At 40.4% G+C, this 17,800-nt stretch overlaps 1 protein-coding gene across 1 annotated transcript in view; it reads right to left on the bottom strand.

Moving 5' to 3' along the window:
- Window positions 1–379: 379 nt before the first annotated feature.
- LOC132131722 (glypican-1-like) overlaps window positions 380–17,800 on the bottom strand; it is a 31,843-nt gene continuing 14,422 nt past the window's right edge. Inside the window, exons 2-9 of the mRNA XM_059543814.1 lie at window positions 9,391–9,549; window positions 5,489–5,886; window positions 3,310–3,475; window positions 2,731–2,861; window positions 2,455–2,592; window positions 2,239–2,369; window positions 1,730–1,905; window positions 380–1,401 (exon numbers count right to left, since the gene is read on the bottom strand). Of these exons, the coding sequence (XP_059399797.1) occupies window positions 1,211–1,401; window positions 1,730–1,905; window positions 2,239–2,369; window positions 2,455–2,592; window positions 2,731–2,861; window positions 3,310–3,475; window positions 5,489–5,886; window positions 9,391–9,549 (1,490 nt within the window). The 3' untranslated portion in view covers window positions 380–1,210. The remainder of the gene's footprint in view (window positions 1,402–1,729; window positions 1,906–2,238; window positions 2,370–2,454; window positions 2,593–2,730; window positions 2,862–3,309; window positions 3,476–5,488; window positions 5,887–9,390; window positions 9,550–17,800) is intronic.

Genomic DNA, 17,800 nt, shown 5'->3' with positions numbered 1-17,800 from the left:
TGGTTCTCCTATCGGCAAATATTTATTTAAAGCATAAATCGAACAAAAATGTAAATAATTTTGCTTATTTTTAAAATGTTTCGATGTGGAAAATTTGGGAAATATTAATAAAAGTTTAAATAATGATTATGAAAATAATTACTAAGAAATGCAATAAAAACCAGCTATATTTTCTTTTATGCAAAATCATTTCTTTTTTCTTTTGATGTTGGTGTGAAAACATTTCCTGACAGATCCTGATCTATTATTGCAGCTTGCTATCATAAAAAATAATTGCTCAACCAAGTGAATCACAGTTAAAAACCCCCCAAAAAACACCATACATAATTCCAATTACATACCGTAATTCCTTCAATAAAAGCTGGGCCTTTTTTTTACCTGAACTGCAGAAGGTAACAGGCTTTTATTTGAAGCAGGCTTTTATTAGAGGCAGGCCTTTATTTGTAATTCCATCTGTTTGATAAGTAATTGTTTTAAATAACCCGTTTTAAATTAAAAGCGATAGCGTTCCAGTGGACAGAGATCATAACATTAGCACAGAATCAGTTCAGAATCAATCACCAAAAGAACCAGTTTGGTTCAGACGCGCTCTCTGTCGGTCTGCTTCACGCTGAATCACACATGCACAGTATCATCAGCTCCTCGGTTCTCGAATCAGACGCGTCCAACAGAAACGGTTCTCGGTTCAGTGTACAGGTGATCCGAAAACCGATGGAACCGGTTCTTGACTCGAGAACGTGAAATGCTCTGGCAGTGGGCGTGTACGTTCGTTATCTGGCTCTGCTGCACAAATTTTCCCCCGGCCTTTATTTGTCCGTGTTGACCACGCCCCCGGCCACTATCACAGGCCCGGCATTTATTTGAATACCGGTTTTTATTTGAGGAATTACGGTAATTCATCAGATATTCAGCAATTCTGTATTTCAATTCATTTTTTTACATTCAAAGGTAAAAAAAAAGCAAGATGTTAATTGATGTAACAAGTCAGCTCTTAAATCTGATGTATATTACAAAACATAAAAATACACAGAAACAAACTTCCTTTTCCACCTATTCTTGTCATATTCAAGAGAAATTAAAATGTCCATTCCCTCAAAAGGTTCCTTTTTTTTTCTTTTGGCAATTTTTATGCGTACCTTTTTAAATGTTTATCTATTCTTTTGAAACATTCCTTGTCCTATCCCTTTCCTGACTCAATTTAGCATCTCCATTATCGTCTCAGCAGTAGAGTCGCGAGTAACAGAACCAGTAAAATGATGGAAGGCTGAATCTGGTTCCCGGATCCAATGACTCTTTTGTTTTCAAGGAGTCTAGTATGGACAATTTTCGTCCCAATGACTGGAGGTGTATCACACAGGTAGTCCACACACAAGCCGCTTCCTGAACCACTGAAACCATCACCTAGAAACACATCACGGAAAAAAAAAGATGAATACTTTGTTGCAAAACAGGTCACAGAAGTAATGTTTGCTATGCAATATCTAATTTACATGAAATTGCAGCATATCCAAGGAGACAAAATCACTATTAATTTAGCATCACTGAATTTAGCATCACTGAACTCATTCTATTAACAATAGTAAATCAAACTAGTGAAACTAGTGAACTGAATAAATTCAGTTGATGCTGAATGATTTACACAAATTTGTTATTTTGTTTCACGAAGCCAACTGTATAATTATCACGTCTTTTATTTTTAGTTAGCTCTTTAGCATTTTTAGCTGCTTACTTGTGTCTTGGAAATCCACATCGTTGCCATTGAGTGCGTTTTTCAGGCGGTTTGACATGATCTTCAGCAGCATGATCTGTTGACGTATAGTCCTGTCGGGCATGGTGATGTCAATCTCTACCTCTGGGTTTTCAAACTGATTGGCCAGTCCATTGCCTACGACCTCTTGGAGGTATCTGCAGAAAAATCCATTTTCCAGAACCATTTCAATCACGGGCCATGGGAGTTCAGTTCTGTGGCAGTGATAGCTAAACAATCAATTTAACGAATTTGGCTGCAAAAAGTGAGACCAAGCAGTTTTCAGAAGTCTATCATCATTGACCATGAGTAACAATCTATAAATTCATAATGTGTGTACATCTTAAAAGTCATCCATCAAAATCCTGCACAACTTTTTGCCTTGAAAAGCACATAAATTGATTGATTATATAAAGATTATCCCCAAATAACACATTCTGACCAGTTGAATAGACACCTCTCATCATATATTTTCTATTATAATGTAATACCTGTCTTTTGTGTTGCCGTTCCAGCACTTTTCACTGCTGGTTGAAGATGCTGTTCTACCACTGCACAGAGCCGAAGGGAGTTGGATCCAGTAAAACTGCATTTCCTTCAGTTTACCGGACACGTCTGTGACCTGGGAATTGCACACGCACTTCAATAACATTGCATAAAACTCATAAAAGTTGGCCAAAAGTGGATACTGCCACATATGCACAAACCTGCACCTCCAGTCTTGCTGCAGATATGGGGCTAGGTTTGTAATCCAGGGCAGTAACTGTACTTCCTTTCTTTTTCGACTCCTCAGATATTGAACTCTGTGTTCCTTTCTCACCACTGTCCCCACAGGCCTTGAAAACCTGAAACGCAACCCCAACTTACGTTTATAGTTGTATAAACGGTCCTTACCTGATGAATAAATCTTTAAACTGTTTAAACTGAATGAATACAACCTAATCCCACAAGTTTAAAATAGATGCTTATTTCAGTGTCCTAACCTTGCTGGTATAGATCTCCATGTTCTCCTGCAGGGTGAGAACAGCCTCTGAGATTCGCACAGGAATTGAATAGATCACCTTGTCCATACTGGGCTCAGCACCAAAGCTGGAGGCCACCTGTAGCATGGTTTCTGATTGAGGAAAAGAGAGTGGTAAATGGACTGCATTTATATAGCGCTTTCAACAGACCCATGGCCATCAAAAGTACTTTACAAGTTGCCTCACATTCACTCATTTATACACCGATGGCGGTGGTGTCAACCATGCAAGGCGCCATCCAGCTAGTCGGGAGCAGCTGGGGTTAGGTGTCTTGCTCAAGGACATCTCGACACTTGGTCAGGTGGAGCCAGGGATTGAACCACCAACCTTCTGGTTTATGGACAACCTACATGAACCACTTAACCACTTCCGCCCAAGTGTGCAAATAAATGATCAGTGTCAAGAAGGTTTCATGCCAAGGCTGAAACTGAAATACTGTATTTAGCAAAGTGAAAGCTCTCCTCAGTGTGATGCAACATAAACAGAAATCAAGCAACCAACAAAAGAGTAAGAGTTTGTGTGGTATAATCTCTGCTTTACCTATAAGGCTCTGCCACTCAGTGTCCAGGTCAGCCTGATTAGCCAGGCAACCCTTCATGACGTTCTTGCAGTAGTTGACGCAAGGTTTAACTGATCCCAGACCTTGGCAATGAGGGCAGTACACCAGTTTCACAATGGCATGACTACACTCCTCGCTCAAAGGAACCTGTGGGAAAAGTGACCATTAGGCAATTATCCATGAGCGAACACTATTGTGAGCAAAACAATTAACAGCATCACTTTAGGAGAACTGTTCTTGTAATAAACGCTCTGCAAGACCTTTTAGCATAAGCTGAACAATTTCGTTTTCATTTTCCATTAATGTTGGTAAAGATAAGTGAGCTAGCTTGATTTTCTTTGTTATCTCATTTGTAAGTCGCTTTGGATAAAAGCGTCTGCTAAATGAATAAATGTAAATGTAATGTAAATCTGTCTTTTGGAAAAGCCAAGTTTGGAAGGTAGAGTAATCTATGCTCTATATTAGCCGAAGGCAACTTTAATTTAATTATTTTACTGCGACCGTGTGTGAACCTGCTGCTCATGCAACTAATTCAAACTTCCCAACAGCTACTAAATGCATTCATTTTTCATTATAATCCTTCAGAATATGCCATGCAGTGGATTCACTTTTTATATATGTTAACATAAGACCACTTAAACAAGACACGCAATATTCCGAACTGATATATTCCCAACATCAGCAAGAATTTAGGTCTGCTTAGCAGGTATCTCCAGAGAGTTTGGCACCAGGAGATTGAATCCATTTCTGTAAGAAATCCCTTAAAGAATGTAGAGGTATCATTGCGCCCTACTTTCATTTGTCAAAGCAGCAGGGAGTTCTAAGGAAGGGTAGGGTAGCCACTAAGGACTTGGACTAATTTTCCACGTGTATGGTATGGGGCAAACATCTTCGGGAACGCTGCAGTGTTGGCATTTGTACTGTGAATTTGGGAGTATCCGTTGATTGACTTTCTAGGTAACTAGGGCACTCAAAGTTACTGCTTGCTTTTAGTGCAACCAGACCACCTACAGAGAGTATGGCACTCAAGGGTATGTATGGTTTAGTACATATAGGCACATAAAATCAAAGAACAACATATTTGAGTTTAAGCCACATATAGTCTTTGGGGTCCTTGGGCTGTCACACAATGGCACAGTGTTACACCATGGAACAATGATTAACTAAAGAATTTTTCCCATCGTGGCATGACTCTAATGTCAAATACACCTGTGTCTAGGAGAATACACACTTCATTTCTGAGGAAACCCCCTACCGCAGAACCCAAGGATCATTATAAGCAGATCTTATGCAGGATTCTTGAAAAATACCAGTTAGGGCAAGGATATAATTCATGTTAAACACACCTTGAAGCACTGTGAGGCTTGTCATTATAAAGGTGAGAAAATATGGAACAACTGCGCATCTGCAAAGAGTTGAACCTTTGCCAGAACTGGGTGTCTGAACAAGAAGAGTTTGGCAACGCTAAACAGTTACTGTCGTGTAAGGCAACAATAGGGCTTCAAGAGCAAGAACACTTCATAAATCTGGCATATAAGGAGGTGGAAGAAGAAAGTTTTTAGAATTTTACTGTTGTTCGCCCCAGAAGGTATATCAAAGAACCCTGGTCTAATGAAACCTTAACTAAACTTTAAAACTTTGATGTGAAATGCTATATTTGGTGAAAAAATAAACCCAGGAGCTCACACTGGAATACTCATTTGGAAATATTAATGTCAGTTGAGTTTCTGGAGCAAAATATGCTATGATTATTTACATACGAGTCATATTTTAACAAGACGAAGATGTAAAAGACACATGGTGAGTATTAAAATCAAGAAAATTAGACCTTGGTTCAGTTGATCACCTTTGAAATCTTGCCCTAAATCGTCCCAATCCTATTTCGCCATTAAGATGCCAATGCTGGTAGGGACTGGAAATATTGCCAAAGGTGGTCTTACTAAGTGTACACTCTAGGGGTTTTATTTATAACTTATTTAGTAGAACGCTTGTTTTTAACTTTCATGCACGAATGCTATCTGTCACCCTTGAGCAACCTGGGATTAATTGCTTTGCTCAAGGGTAGTTCGGTCTTGGCACATGGCATGTTTCATGTTACCAGCCCTGAGCCTTAATCTCTACTTCACACCCATCCTAAAAAAGAAAAATAATCCACTATACCTGAGATGCCTTCTGTACAATCTCTCCAGCCACAGTAAGGCCCTGGACAAATGCCCGAACAGAGATGAATGCCTGCACGAGCTTGGTCTTCAGCTCCAGTGGAGCATCTCCAAATGGACGCAGGGTTTCAGTCTGCTTGGAGGCACACTCCAGGAAGTCGTCAGAGAGCAAGGTGGTGGTCTCAGGGTCAGATGCCTTCAAAAGACGCTCCAGGAGCTTCATCCAGAAATCGTCCAAGACCTCCTCGAGGTTCAGGGAGGTACCGCCGTAATATCGATGGAGGTCAGTGTAAAGATCATGAAATAGTCCAGCATTAGGCCGGTACAAATCCCCCAAAGAGGCTACAAAGGCCTCCTCTAACCACCGTTTAGAGCCATTTAGGAGTTCCAGAAAATATGCTGTGTGGGAAATAAAGGAAGTCGCTTATCACAGAGTGAAACTAATAAAGAAATCACATACAACTGTGTCTCCTGACTACTGTTTGCCAGTGTAGTTGCAGATTTCAGTAAAACAACATACAAGTTCCCTGACAACAGCATTTTTACATGGCTTTAAATTGAATTAAAAATCAAAAAGTATTCATTTCTGTGGAAAATTTGATTGACGTGGCAGTTTTAATAATATTATTTTATATTTTTCATATTTTCTCCACAGATTTTATAAAAGTGAAATATAAAAATAAGTTGATATATATATTTATTTTTATTTAGTTTTAACTTAGTTTAATTATACATAACGTATGCATTCTAATTTTGTGGCTTGTAGAAAGTATCTAATTAGGGTCAGGAAACTGAATAATTACATCAAAATCTCATCATTAATGTGCGTCAATACAGTTTATCATGCACTGCAGTAAAAGGCCATTAAAAACCCACTTTAATTGCCCTGTGAGGACCCATTATGTGAAAGCATATGAACTTTAGAGGTTTCCTTTTATCTAAGCTCACAATGACACAAACCAGCAGAGAGTTTGGGCTTCAATGTGCTGCAACTCTTTAACCCGTCAAATTCATTAACCCTGATGCAGTTAAATCCGCAGACGGGTAAAGGAAAATGTTAACTAAAAACAGATGTTTCATTAAAAAATACCCTGGATAAGACAGCTGTCTGTGACAGTACAAGTACACTGTAAAACCTCTAAATCTCATTTCCTCTTAGAGTTTCTGCAGTTGCTACTCTATTCTTCTTCAGCTTTACACTTTGGGTGGAGAAATGAAAACTTAATCATTTTGTCACGGAGATGAAGGAGGATGAACCCAAATGCAGACAGTAGTCACAGCAACACAGTTTATTGTACAAAAAAAAAAAATAGGAAAACAAAACCCACGAGGGGGCAAAACAAAACAAAAAGGCAAAAGCCTCGACTAGGACTTGACTAAGACTACACTAACAACAAAACAAATAACATTATACGTAGAACAGAACTCTAGACAAAATACTCACAGCAAGATATCATTAAAGAAAGACAGAGACAAAGCTTCACAACACTTGGCAAGACTTGACCGTATATGACAACGTTAGACAACATTTAGCAATGAACCGACAAAGGGACAGAGAAACACACGAGGTAATAAAGGGAGGCTACTAATGAACACAACAGGTGGAACAGGTAAATCAATTATGACAAAACTAGGGTAACAAGGGGGGCGGGGCAAGGAAACGAGACAACACAAGCACATGGCCCAAAGACAAGGCCATGTGCTTGTACACAAAACACGGGCCCGTCATGATCCTGCCACAAGACTAGAGAAAAATCAGGACATGAAGGCAGAATCATGACAGAACCCCTCCCCTAAGGAGCGGCTACTAGACGCTCCTCAAGGGAACATCAAACACGGGACACGACTGACTGGGACAGAGACACAAACCAACAAGACATGACTAATAACACTAAGGGCAAACATGAAAAAACAAATCACAGGGTTAGGGTGCAAAATCAAAAACAATAAACAAGGCAGAGGAGGTGGGGGAAGTACAAAGTTCTTAGGGGGCAGTCCAGGGTGGATGGGAGGACTGGGGTTCTTGGGTCTCCGGGACGAGGACTGAGGACTGGGACTCCGGGGGAATTTGGCTGGAGACACATGAGGGGATGACTTGGGGGAAACAGTAGGCAACTTGACAGGGGAGACAGGGGGGGACACAACAGGAGACAAGACGACAGGAGATACTGCGGGTGACCTTGGAGCAGAAAAAGGTATAGAGCTCCCCATCTCTGACTCGGGGAGATCATCGTCTGCAGCAGACTGGGTTTCGGCGCTCACGGCAGCTGACTGGGGTTCGGCGCTCACGGCAGCTGACTGGGGTTCGGCGCTCACGGACTCAGGACTGGACATGACGGGGACTTCAAGAATTTTGACAAGACAAGTAATCGGACAGGGTCCTGGCAGCAATGGCCACAGGCATCTCCTGACGAGCCGAGACAGACTGCAACACTGCTTCTGCTGCAGTGTCGGCCGCGGCTCTCTCCTCAGCGCTCACAACTGCGGGCTCGGGAACCGCGCTTGCAGTAGCGGGCTCTGGAACAGCGCTTGCAGTAGCGGGCTCTGGAACAGCGCTCAGGACAGCGCTTGCAGTAGCGGGCTCTGGGACTGGCAGAGATGAAGGGCGAGAGGCTCCCTTTCTCCTCCTCTTCCTCTTTGGTCGCGGTGTGGTAGACAGAGCCGGACAAGTGACCGGTGGGTGAGGCTCAGCGGGATCTGTGACTTGCGTTGGACGGGCAGTCTCAGACAGCGCTGACTCAGCTGAGGATGACTCCGACGAAGAATCCCACGAAATCCGTCTCCCTCGTTTGCCACGGAGACTTTCGGGGACGACTGAAGCCTCAGGGGTGGAAGTGGAGCCAGCCTGATTCCCCTGGGTAACCACAGCCAGGACACGACCCTCCGGGATCACTGATAGCTTGGGTGATGGTGACGACAAAGTGGAACCCCGCGACTCCCTTAGCGACAAACAATCCACCATGTCACCAAACGAGCAGCAGACCAGCTTCTCCCGTTCTGCCAGGGGTGGAGGAGCGTTGAGACCCGCTATGAGTTAGCGGTTGAGGAGGATATCAGGTAAGAACAGCCTCCTCTCGTTCGTGACCCGAGCGTACTCTCTCAGGGTCCGCTCTCCTTGGGGAGGAATTGGCAGCTTGCCATTCTGTGCATCGTCCATAGTCCTCTGCCACCATTGTGCAAGGTCGTCAGGGTTGTGCTCAACAAAGGAGGACATACTGTCTGCTGGGTTCCTTGCTGGTCGGTTCATTCTGTCACGGAGATGAAGGAGGATGAACCCAAATGCAGACAGTAGTCACAGCAACACAGTTTATTGTACAAAAAATAGGAAAACAAAACCCACGAGGGGGCAAAACAAAACAAAAAGGCAAAAGCCTCGACTAGGACTTGACTAAGACTTGACGAAGACTACACTAACAACAAAACAAATAACATTATACGTAGAACAGAACTCTAGACAAAATACTCACAGCAAGATATCATTAAAGAAAGACAGAGACAAAGCTTCACAACACTTGGCAAGACTTGACAGTATATGATAACGTTAGACAACATTTAGCAATGAACCGACAAAGGGACAGAGAAACACACGAGGTAATAAAGGGAGGCTACTAATGAACACAACAGGTGGAACAGGTAAATCAATGATGACAAAACTAGGGTAACAAGGGGGGCGGGGCAAGGAAACGAGACAACACAAGCACATGGCCCAAAGACAAGGCCATGTGCTTGTACACAAAACACGGGCCTGTCATGATCCTGCCACAAGACTAGAGAAAAATCAGGACATGAAGGCAGAATCATGACACATTTGGGTTAATCGAAAATCATCTTAGCAGCTGTGAAACAAAATATACAAAAACGCAACCAGCTACAAGACTGAATGCATTTGAGTTTTGGACTCACTGTTGAAGGTCCTGTACTGGGCATTGAGTGAGGCTTGAATGGAGAGTCCTGCTTCCCTAACCAGGCCTTTAATCTCTTGGTGGCTCAGATCCGACAGTCTCTCCTCCATTTTAATGGTGCAGCAGGTGTTAACATTCGGGCAGATGCGGAGATATGCGCCTGCAAATTCAGTGGAAAGATAATATGATTTAAGCAGAGTTTTTAACCTAGTTATGGCACCAAAGATGCCAATTAGTCCAATAATATCATATATCAAGCTCCATAAAAATTTAGACTGATGCCTGAAAAGGTGAAATGATGTCATACTTCCATGAAAAGCATAAACAAAGACAGATGGATCTCACACACTGCTTTGTGTCTTTTATTTGTGAGAGACTCATGCAAAATATAACACAAAAAATATATATTTGTAAGTCATCCGTTATTGTGAATATATTCAGCAGTGATTCTTATTCTGCTAATAATTACAGCCCTATTAGTATTTGACCTATAGTCTCAAAGGTAGCAGAGAAAATGATGGCTGTGCAAATCGCTAATTATCTGAATACCAGTTAATTTATTTGCACCCAATGCAATTTGGCTTCGGAGCAAACTATTCAATTGAGATGACAAACTGCTACTTCACTTGACCTCAAGAAGGCTTCTGACACAGTAGAACATATATTTTCTTATGTCTTAATTATTAGTTTTTGAAATGGATTGAATCATATTTGTCCGGTCACTCACAGTTTGTCAGAATACATAATTGTAAGTTAGCCCCCTTAAGTATATTCACAGGTGTTCCCCAAGGATCTGTTCTGGGTCCATTGCTTTACACATTGTCAATCAATTACTTTCCATCCGTTTGTCCCAACACTTACATCCAGATGTATGTGGATGACACTGTTATCTATATACACAGAAGCAGTGTCTCATGGGAGACTACAAGTTGTATCAGAACCTTAGAGTTTTGCTTGATTCCAGACATTCTTTTAAGCCTCAGGTTAAAAATGTCTCTAACTGGGTCAAATTTAGTTCGTCAAATTTTTGATTTATTTGTGATTATATGTCAACAGATTATATGTCGCTTTGATGTATGTACATTCCATGATTATTTCTCATTCCACTTATTTTTTAACAAATTGGTCACAAGCTAGTATAACTACTCTGAAACCATTGGAATATTCATATAAACAATCACTAACAACTCTTAATAAGAAATCGGTTCAATTTCATTGCTCAATTCTAAAAAAAAAAACATTTGATAAGCAGGGATAACTTGATCAAATATGTAAATGTTTGTCATATGTTTATGACCTGACTTAACAGTTAAAACAGTTTGTGAATATCAGAACAACTCATCTGTCCACAAGGGGTGAGGAAAAAGGGGACTGTATTATTCCTCTCAGGAAATCTAAATTTTATTTAGCAGTATTTTCATTCAAAGCAGCAAGGGAATGGAACTCCATCCCATCAACAATTACAAGACTGGATAAATATATATTTTTTAAATATATTTTTTACATTCTGTCAAGGGTCTACAGATTAAAAATAGCCTTTTTGGCTAATTCTGGCACATTTACAGCCATGTTTATTAATGTGCATTGCCCCTGTAAACAAATAAGTGTACAGTTAAACTAAACACGTTTTGAAGTTTAAGTTTTTTGTTGTTTAATAGTTTTATTGCTTTATGTTGTCACCTTAAAAGGGGCCATATGACATTGCTAATAAGAACATTATTTTGTGTATTTGGTGTAATGCAATGTGTTTATATGGTTTAAGGTTAAAAAAAACACATTATTTTCAACATAATCTACATTATTGTTGCGCCTCCTAAAAAACTGATTAAAACATCAATTAAAATAAATTAAAATGAAATCTGAAAATATAAAAAAGCTCATTCAAAATATTATTTAATACTATAATAGTGTTATATAAATATACAGTATAATTATAGAAATATAAGTTAAATATTATATAAATTATAATTAACTTATACTGAACACTTCTGCATATACAGTCGTGGCCAAAAGTTTTGAGAATTACATAAATATTGGAAATTGGAAAGATTGCTGCTTAAGTTTTTATAATAGCAATTTGCATATACTCCAGAATGTTATGAAGAGTGATCAGATGAATTGCATAGTCCTTCTTTGCCATGAAAATTAACTTAATCCCCAAAAAACCTTTCCACTGCATTTCATTGCTGTCATTAAAGGACCTGCTGAGATCATTTCAGTAATCGTCTTGTTAACTCAGGTGAGAATGTTGACGAGCACAAGGCTGGAGGAGATCATTATGTCAGGCTGATTGGGTTAGAATGGCAGACTTGACATGTTAAAAAGAGGGTGATGCTTGAAATCAATGTTCTTCCATTGTTAACCATGGTGACCTGCAAAGAAACGCGTGCAGCCATCATTGCGTTGCATAAAAATGGCTTCACAGGCAAGGATATTGTGGCTACTAAGATTGCACCTAAATCAACGATTTATAGGATCATCAAGAACTTCAAGGAAAGAGGTTCAATTCTTGTAAAGAAGGCTTCAGGGCGTCCAAGAAAGTCCAGCAAGCGCCAGGATCATCTCCTAAAGAGGATTCAGCTGCGGGATCGGAGTGCCACCAGTGCAGAGCTTGCTCAGGAATGGCAGCAGGCAGGTGTGAGCGCATCTGCACGCACAGTGAGGCCAAGACTTTTGGAAGATGGCCTGGTGTCAAGAAGGGCAGCAAAGAAGCCACTTCTCTCCAAAAAAAACATCAGGGACAGATTGATCTTCTGCAGAAAGCATAGTGAATGGACTGCTGAGGACTGAGGCAAAGTCATATTCTCCGATGAAGCCCCTTTCCGATTGTTTGGGGCATCTGGAAAAAGGCTTGTCTGGAGAAGAAAAGGTGAGCGCTACCATCAGTCCTGTGTCATGCCAACAGTAAAGCATCCTGACACCATTCATGTGTGGGGTTGCTTCTCATCCAAGGGAGTGGGCTCACTCACAATTCTGCCCAAAAACATAGCCATGAATAAAGAATGGTACCAAAACACCCTCCAACAGCAACTTCTTCCAACAATCCAACAACAGTTTGGTGAAGAACAATGCATTTTCCAGCACGATGGAGCACCGTGCCATAAGGCAAAAGTGATAACTAAGGGGCTCGGGGACCAGAATGTTGAAATTTTGGGTCCATGGCCTGGAAACTCCCCAGATCTTAATCCCATTGAGAACTTGTGGTCAATCCTCAAGAGGCGGGTAGACAAACAAAAACCCACTAATTCTGACAAATTCCAAGAAGTGATTATGAAAGAATTGGTTGCTATCAGTCAGGATTTGGCCCAGAAGTTGATTGAGAGCATGCCCAGTCGAATTGCAGAGGTCCTGAAAAAGAAGGGCCAACACTGCAAATACTGACTCTTTGCATAAATATCATTTAATTGTCGATAAAAGCCTTTGAAACGTATGAAGTGCTTGTAATTATATTTCAGTACATCACAGAAACAACTGAAACAAACAACTAAAAGCAGTTTAGCAGCAAACTTTTTGAAAACTAATATTTATGTAATTCTCAAAATTTTTGGCCACGACTGTAGATGTGAAGTGAAAGTGACATTCAGCCAAGTATGGTAACCCATACTCAGAATTTGTGCTCTGCATTTAACCCATCCGAAATGCACACACACAGAGCAGTGAACACACACACACACTGTGAGCACACACCCGGAGCAGTGGGCAGCCATTTATGCTGCGGCGCCCGGGGAGCAGTTGGGGGTTCGATGCCTTGCTCAAGGGCACCTAAGTCGTGGTATTGAGGGTGGAGAGAGAACTGTACATGCACTCCCCCCACCCACAATTCCTGCCGGCCCGAGACTCGAACTCACAACCTTTCGATTGGGAGTCCGACTCTCTAACCATTAGGCCACGACTTCCCCATAAATATAGATAGATAGATAGATAGATAGATAGATAGATAGATAGATAGATAGATAGATAGATAGATAGATAGATAGATAGATAGATAGATAGATAGATAGATTTCTCTGCATCTCATATTGTTAAAAGGTTAATCCACCCCAAAATAAAAATTTATGTTAGTCCAAAAATATCTTAAATTATGTTCTGAAGATGAACTAAACTTTTAAGGGTTTGGAACGACATGAGGGTAAGTGATTAATGACAAAATTTTCATTTTTGGGTGGAGTATCCCTTTAAAGAGCCTTCGGTGTCATTACGCATCGCATCCCAGGCCTTCTATTGCAGTCCGTAAGCAGCACAGGCCTGTGGCTTGCATAGCAATGCACATTGACGAGGGACCACGAGACATAAGACAGATGACGCTTTTCTTCCCACTCTGGCACACAAAGCAAGAATCTGTTAACTACTAAACACATATGAAAAGAAAGCGTGTGAAAGTAAAAGAAGAAACAACCAAAGCACACTAGATGAATTACTGTATCTCACAATGCATTTCCTATGGAAGCTGGTTTCTTCCTCAGGATTAAAAAAAAATCGCAACTTTCTATTTTACAATTTCAGATATAATCCCACAATTGTGAGATAAAAATTTGCAATTTTGAGAAAAAAAAATCTGAATTGCAATTTAAAAAAATAAATAAAAAAGGTAATTGCAACTTTTTATCTTATAATTCGAAATATAAATTTAGAGAGAAAGAAAGAAAAATCAGAATTGTGAGGTAAAAACTTGCAACTGCTAGAAAAAACATCAGAATTGGCGGAAACAAAAAAAAAAAATTGTGAGACTGTGTAAATGCAGAAAAGTATAAATCTTGCAATCCTGAGTTTATATCTCATAATTCTGTGTTCATATAAAAAGTTTGAATTTAAATTAAATGAGATTAAAAATTTTATAATTACGAATATAATTGACAATTGCATTATATTTTCATCTTTCATCTTTGATTATTGCAAACAATATCTACACACATACGTACATATACTCTATTCGAATGCTATTTCTGTGGCGTTAGCTCCAGTACTTCAGGGGGCAACAGAGTCCTAATAGTGCTTCTAGTGCCAACCTTTGGAATAATTCATTTTTAAAATGCAACATTGTTAAGGTATATAGTGCATACTGCTTAGTAAGCATTACGCTTACTAACTTGAATGCAGAAAGGGAGAGAGACTAACAGAAATGGATCTTGTGTGTGTATGTGCAAACTGAACCTCTCATAATTCTAGGCAGATCAAGAGATGATGCATATATTTATGAATGTAGGATGCTAGCCAGGGCAATATTTTGAATAAGCTAAAAATAAATCCAGAGGAATTATCTCTCTCTCTCTCTCTCTCTCTCTCTCTCTCTTTTTTAACATTAACATTGTTTGAGCCTAATTGTGCTGTCCGTGTGTTGGATGGAAATCGACAGGCTGCCAACGGAACAAGACCCTGAATCAAAGCCTGACAGAGAATCACCTGTAAGCTGCATCCATCTTTCCTGAAGAAAAATCAAGGGTTTCTTCAAACAGCCTAATTGTTTGAGATTGACAGCTAGACAAATAGTCAGGCAGAATGACAAACAGGCCTAGATGGTGGAGAAACCTTGAGTGTTGTCAGATGAAATAAATCCCTTCAAGTTAAATTGTTAGTCAGTAGCTTTCAAACAAACTGGTGTGATCCCTTCAGGGCCTGTGACTATTTAATCAAAGAAATGCTCCATGCGGTATAGTGCTGAGAGCTATTTTTCCATTCTTCTTCCTTGCAAGTAGCTATTAACATTGCTTTTTCCTCTGGCAACAGTATAAACGTAGCCCATTTCCATGGGAACACTTGTTTAGCAAATGCATGGTAGCAAATGCATGGTAGAGCTCTGGAATATATCAGCCAGAACACTTTAGAATATGTAAAGCAGTGCTTTGCCAACCTGACAGATCACTATAGCAAATGCATAATAACCACATAGCAACGCTCTGGAAACCAGTCAGAACACTTTAGAAATCACACCGTAACAATCTAGTAACCAGAGAGAACATCGTAGTAAGTGCTTTGCAATGCTCAGGCAGCCATCTGGAACACCCTAGCAACCTCATAGCAATGCCTTGGCAACTGCCTACAGCATCCTAGCATCACTACAACAGTCTTTGAATGGGTAAACACCACTTACATTTTCTTCATAAAATGTAGAAAATTAGTTAATCTTAAAGGTTTCTGCCAAACCACAAATAGCTAGCATAGCTCATTTGTGTTATATAAAAATAATTTTTATCATTTACACAGGGCACATGGTAAAAGAAAACAATATTTATGATGGATTTTCAAAGTCTCATGTTGTGAATTGCAGTATGTTGACAGATTTTCTAATAGTGTTGTGTAGACCACATTCCAACAGAAAAATTGGTGCTAATTCATTACAAAGCACTGATGTTGACACAACGGACTAGAACACCTTCATGCCTTCTGGACTGACTTTTGAAAACTGACTTGGACTGACTTCTGAAGAAAACCGCGAGGCCTTGTTTTAAAGGGAACAACCAAAGAGGAAGTTTATTTTGGGGGATGCTCTTCAAGTTTATCTTTAAAGCCCCTGACATACCAATGTGAATAGTTCTTTTATTTTCTCATCTTCTTTTCCTGGGAGAGGATTTGAGTGCACTCCTTTGAGATGAGGGCAAAGGCTGCCTCAGGCACCGGTTTACCAGCAGCAGGTGCACAAGGATCTACAGGTGAGCCGGTGTGCCAAAAAACACACTCATGTCCTCTGTGCCTGATTAAAAGTATGTCTCTGAGGAATGAGAAAGTCTTTGGTAAGCTTGCTTCCCAACCAAGCCCTTCTGGAAGACTTAGAAACACCACACCCGCGTTACCACAAGTACCTCATACCACAATTCTCAGGAACAAGCTGTGAAAGAATTAATGTGAATATGAATATATGCTTATATATGAATGACTAATTTGTTATTACTTTCCTCTGATTTTTGCATGCCAAATTACAATATTTTTGAAATTTTGAAATCATGATGACATCTATGGTACAGAAAATGCTATGCTCGCCACTATTCTCCACTAATCTCTGAATCTGACCTTCTTTTTTAAATATGGGGTCATGGGTTACATGGCGCTTTGCCCAAACATTGGTCTCAACTGAGAGGATAAGCTGCCTTTAATGAACACAATGCAATATCTCTGTAATCCCCTGCAGACCAGTCCTCGGAGGACACTGGGAAAATGCGGACAGGAAAAATTAGGTTAGGAAGACAAAGAGAGATGGGGGAGGAAGCGTGTAACCTAGAGGAAATGTATTTGTCAAAGAAGTGTGCCAAACACCTTTGTATATGTGTCAGCAACACAAATTCAAATTTAAACATGGACGGATTTTCCCAGGGTTCCAGACCAGCAGGGGGCCCTGAGGAGCTGTAGAAACCGTGCATCAAAGTACAGTTCTTATAAATATCTGCAAAATGAGCAAGCTATCTTGAAACAAACTTGGTCATTTAAAAGAAACATGCTTTCAAGCTTCAGAAAAGGATGCAAATGTATTCTGAAGACAAACACTAGGTTTGTCTGAGGAACAGGCTAGCTACAGTAGTTTCTAACTAGCAATAACAACCAACTGCATATGTTACACAGCAATTGCTGATGTAGTAATCGACTGATGTAGTATCAACACAAATGAATTTAGCAGAAGTACAGAAAACAAAGCTGGAACAAACAAATCAAGAATTGTGTAGCAATTATCTGAATTTAATAAGCCAAACAAATTGGTCTGCCACTGCTTTATACTTGTCACGATAAACCTAAACTGTCTACACATAAAGGCCGTTAATTTTGGGACATCTTTAGTTACGTAATATCTTAATGTGTCTCTTGCCCATGGTGTATGGCATCCATGCCCAGGACATCTGGACTTCATAATCTGTTCCTGTATACATGGAGGTACCCTGTTAGGGAATGAAAACTGATGAAGGATTAAGTCCTTATACTACTGACAGTATAAAAATAATCTGGGGGTTTGTCACCTCTGGCTGACTCTTTTAATCTCCGCTCCTATTATGGTCTTCTACCCCATTTCCAGGTGACCTTTCTTTCAACCTCTTCCTATGCCCATTAGCACTCATTACACCCCTCCTGTCAGGTTTCTCGCACTCTCTTAACCATCTGCTTCTGGTCTCTCTTATCCGCTACCCTGCTGAGTCGTAGGACTGCTCAAAGAGTCCCGAGCGTCCCAGGCGCCGTGCCGTCTTACACTAAGAGCTTGTGACCCCTGAACCTGGCCTTGCACGGAGATGCAATAAAGGCCATTGACAGCCACTTACTTGCTTTATGTGCTAAAAGAGTCGACTTCAGAGCAAGCTCCGGTATGGCTTATAAAACACTGGAAAGCACCTTTTAATTGATTTCCTAGGTAGACCTGGGATGCCAGCCCTTAATTTCTTTGGTAAATGGGTAGGATCATCAAGCTGAGGTACGTCTGGGGTTTGGCCATAATC

Source organism: Carassius carassius, chromosome 48 (assembly GCF_963082965.1).
Source record: "Carassius carassius chromosome 48, fCarCar2.1, whole genome shotgun sequence".
Lineage (NCBI taxonomy): Eukaryota > Metazoa > Chordata > Actinopteri > Cypriniformes > Cyprinidae > Carassius > Carassius carassius.
The sequence above is the reverse complement of the archived record's forward strand: the minus strand, read 5'-3'. Positions and strand labels throughout refer to the sequence as shown.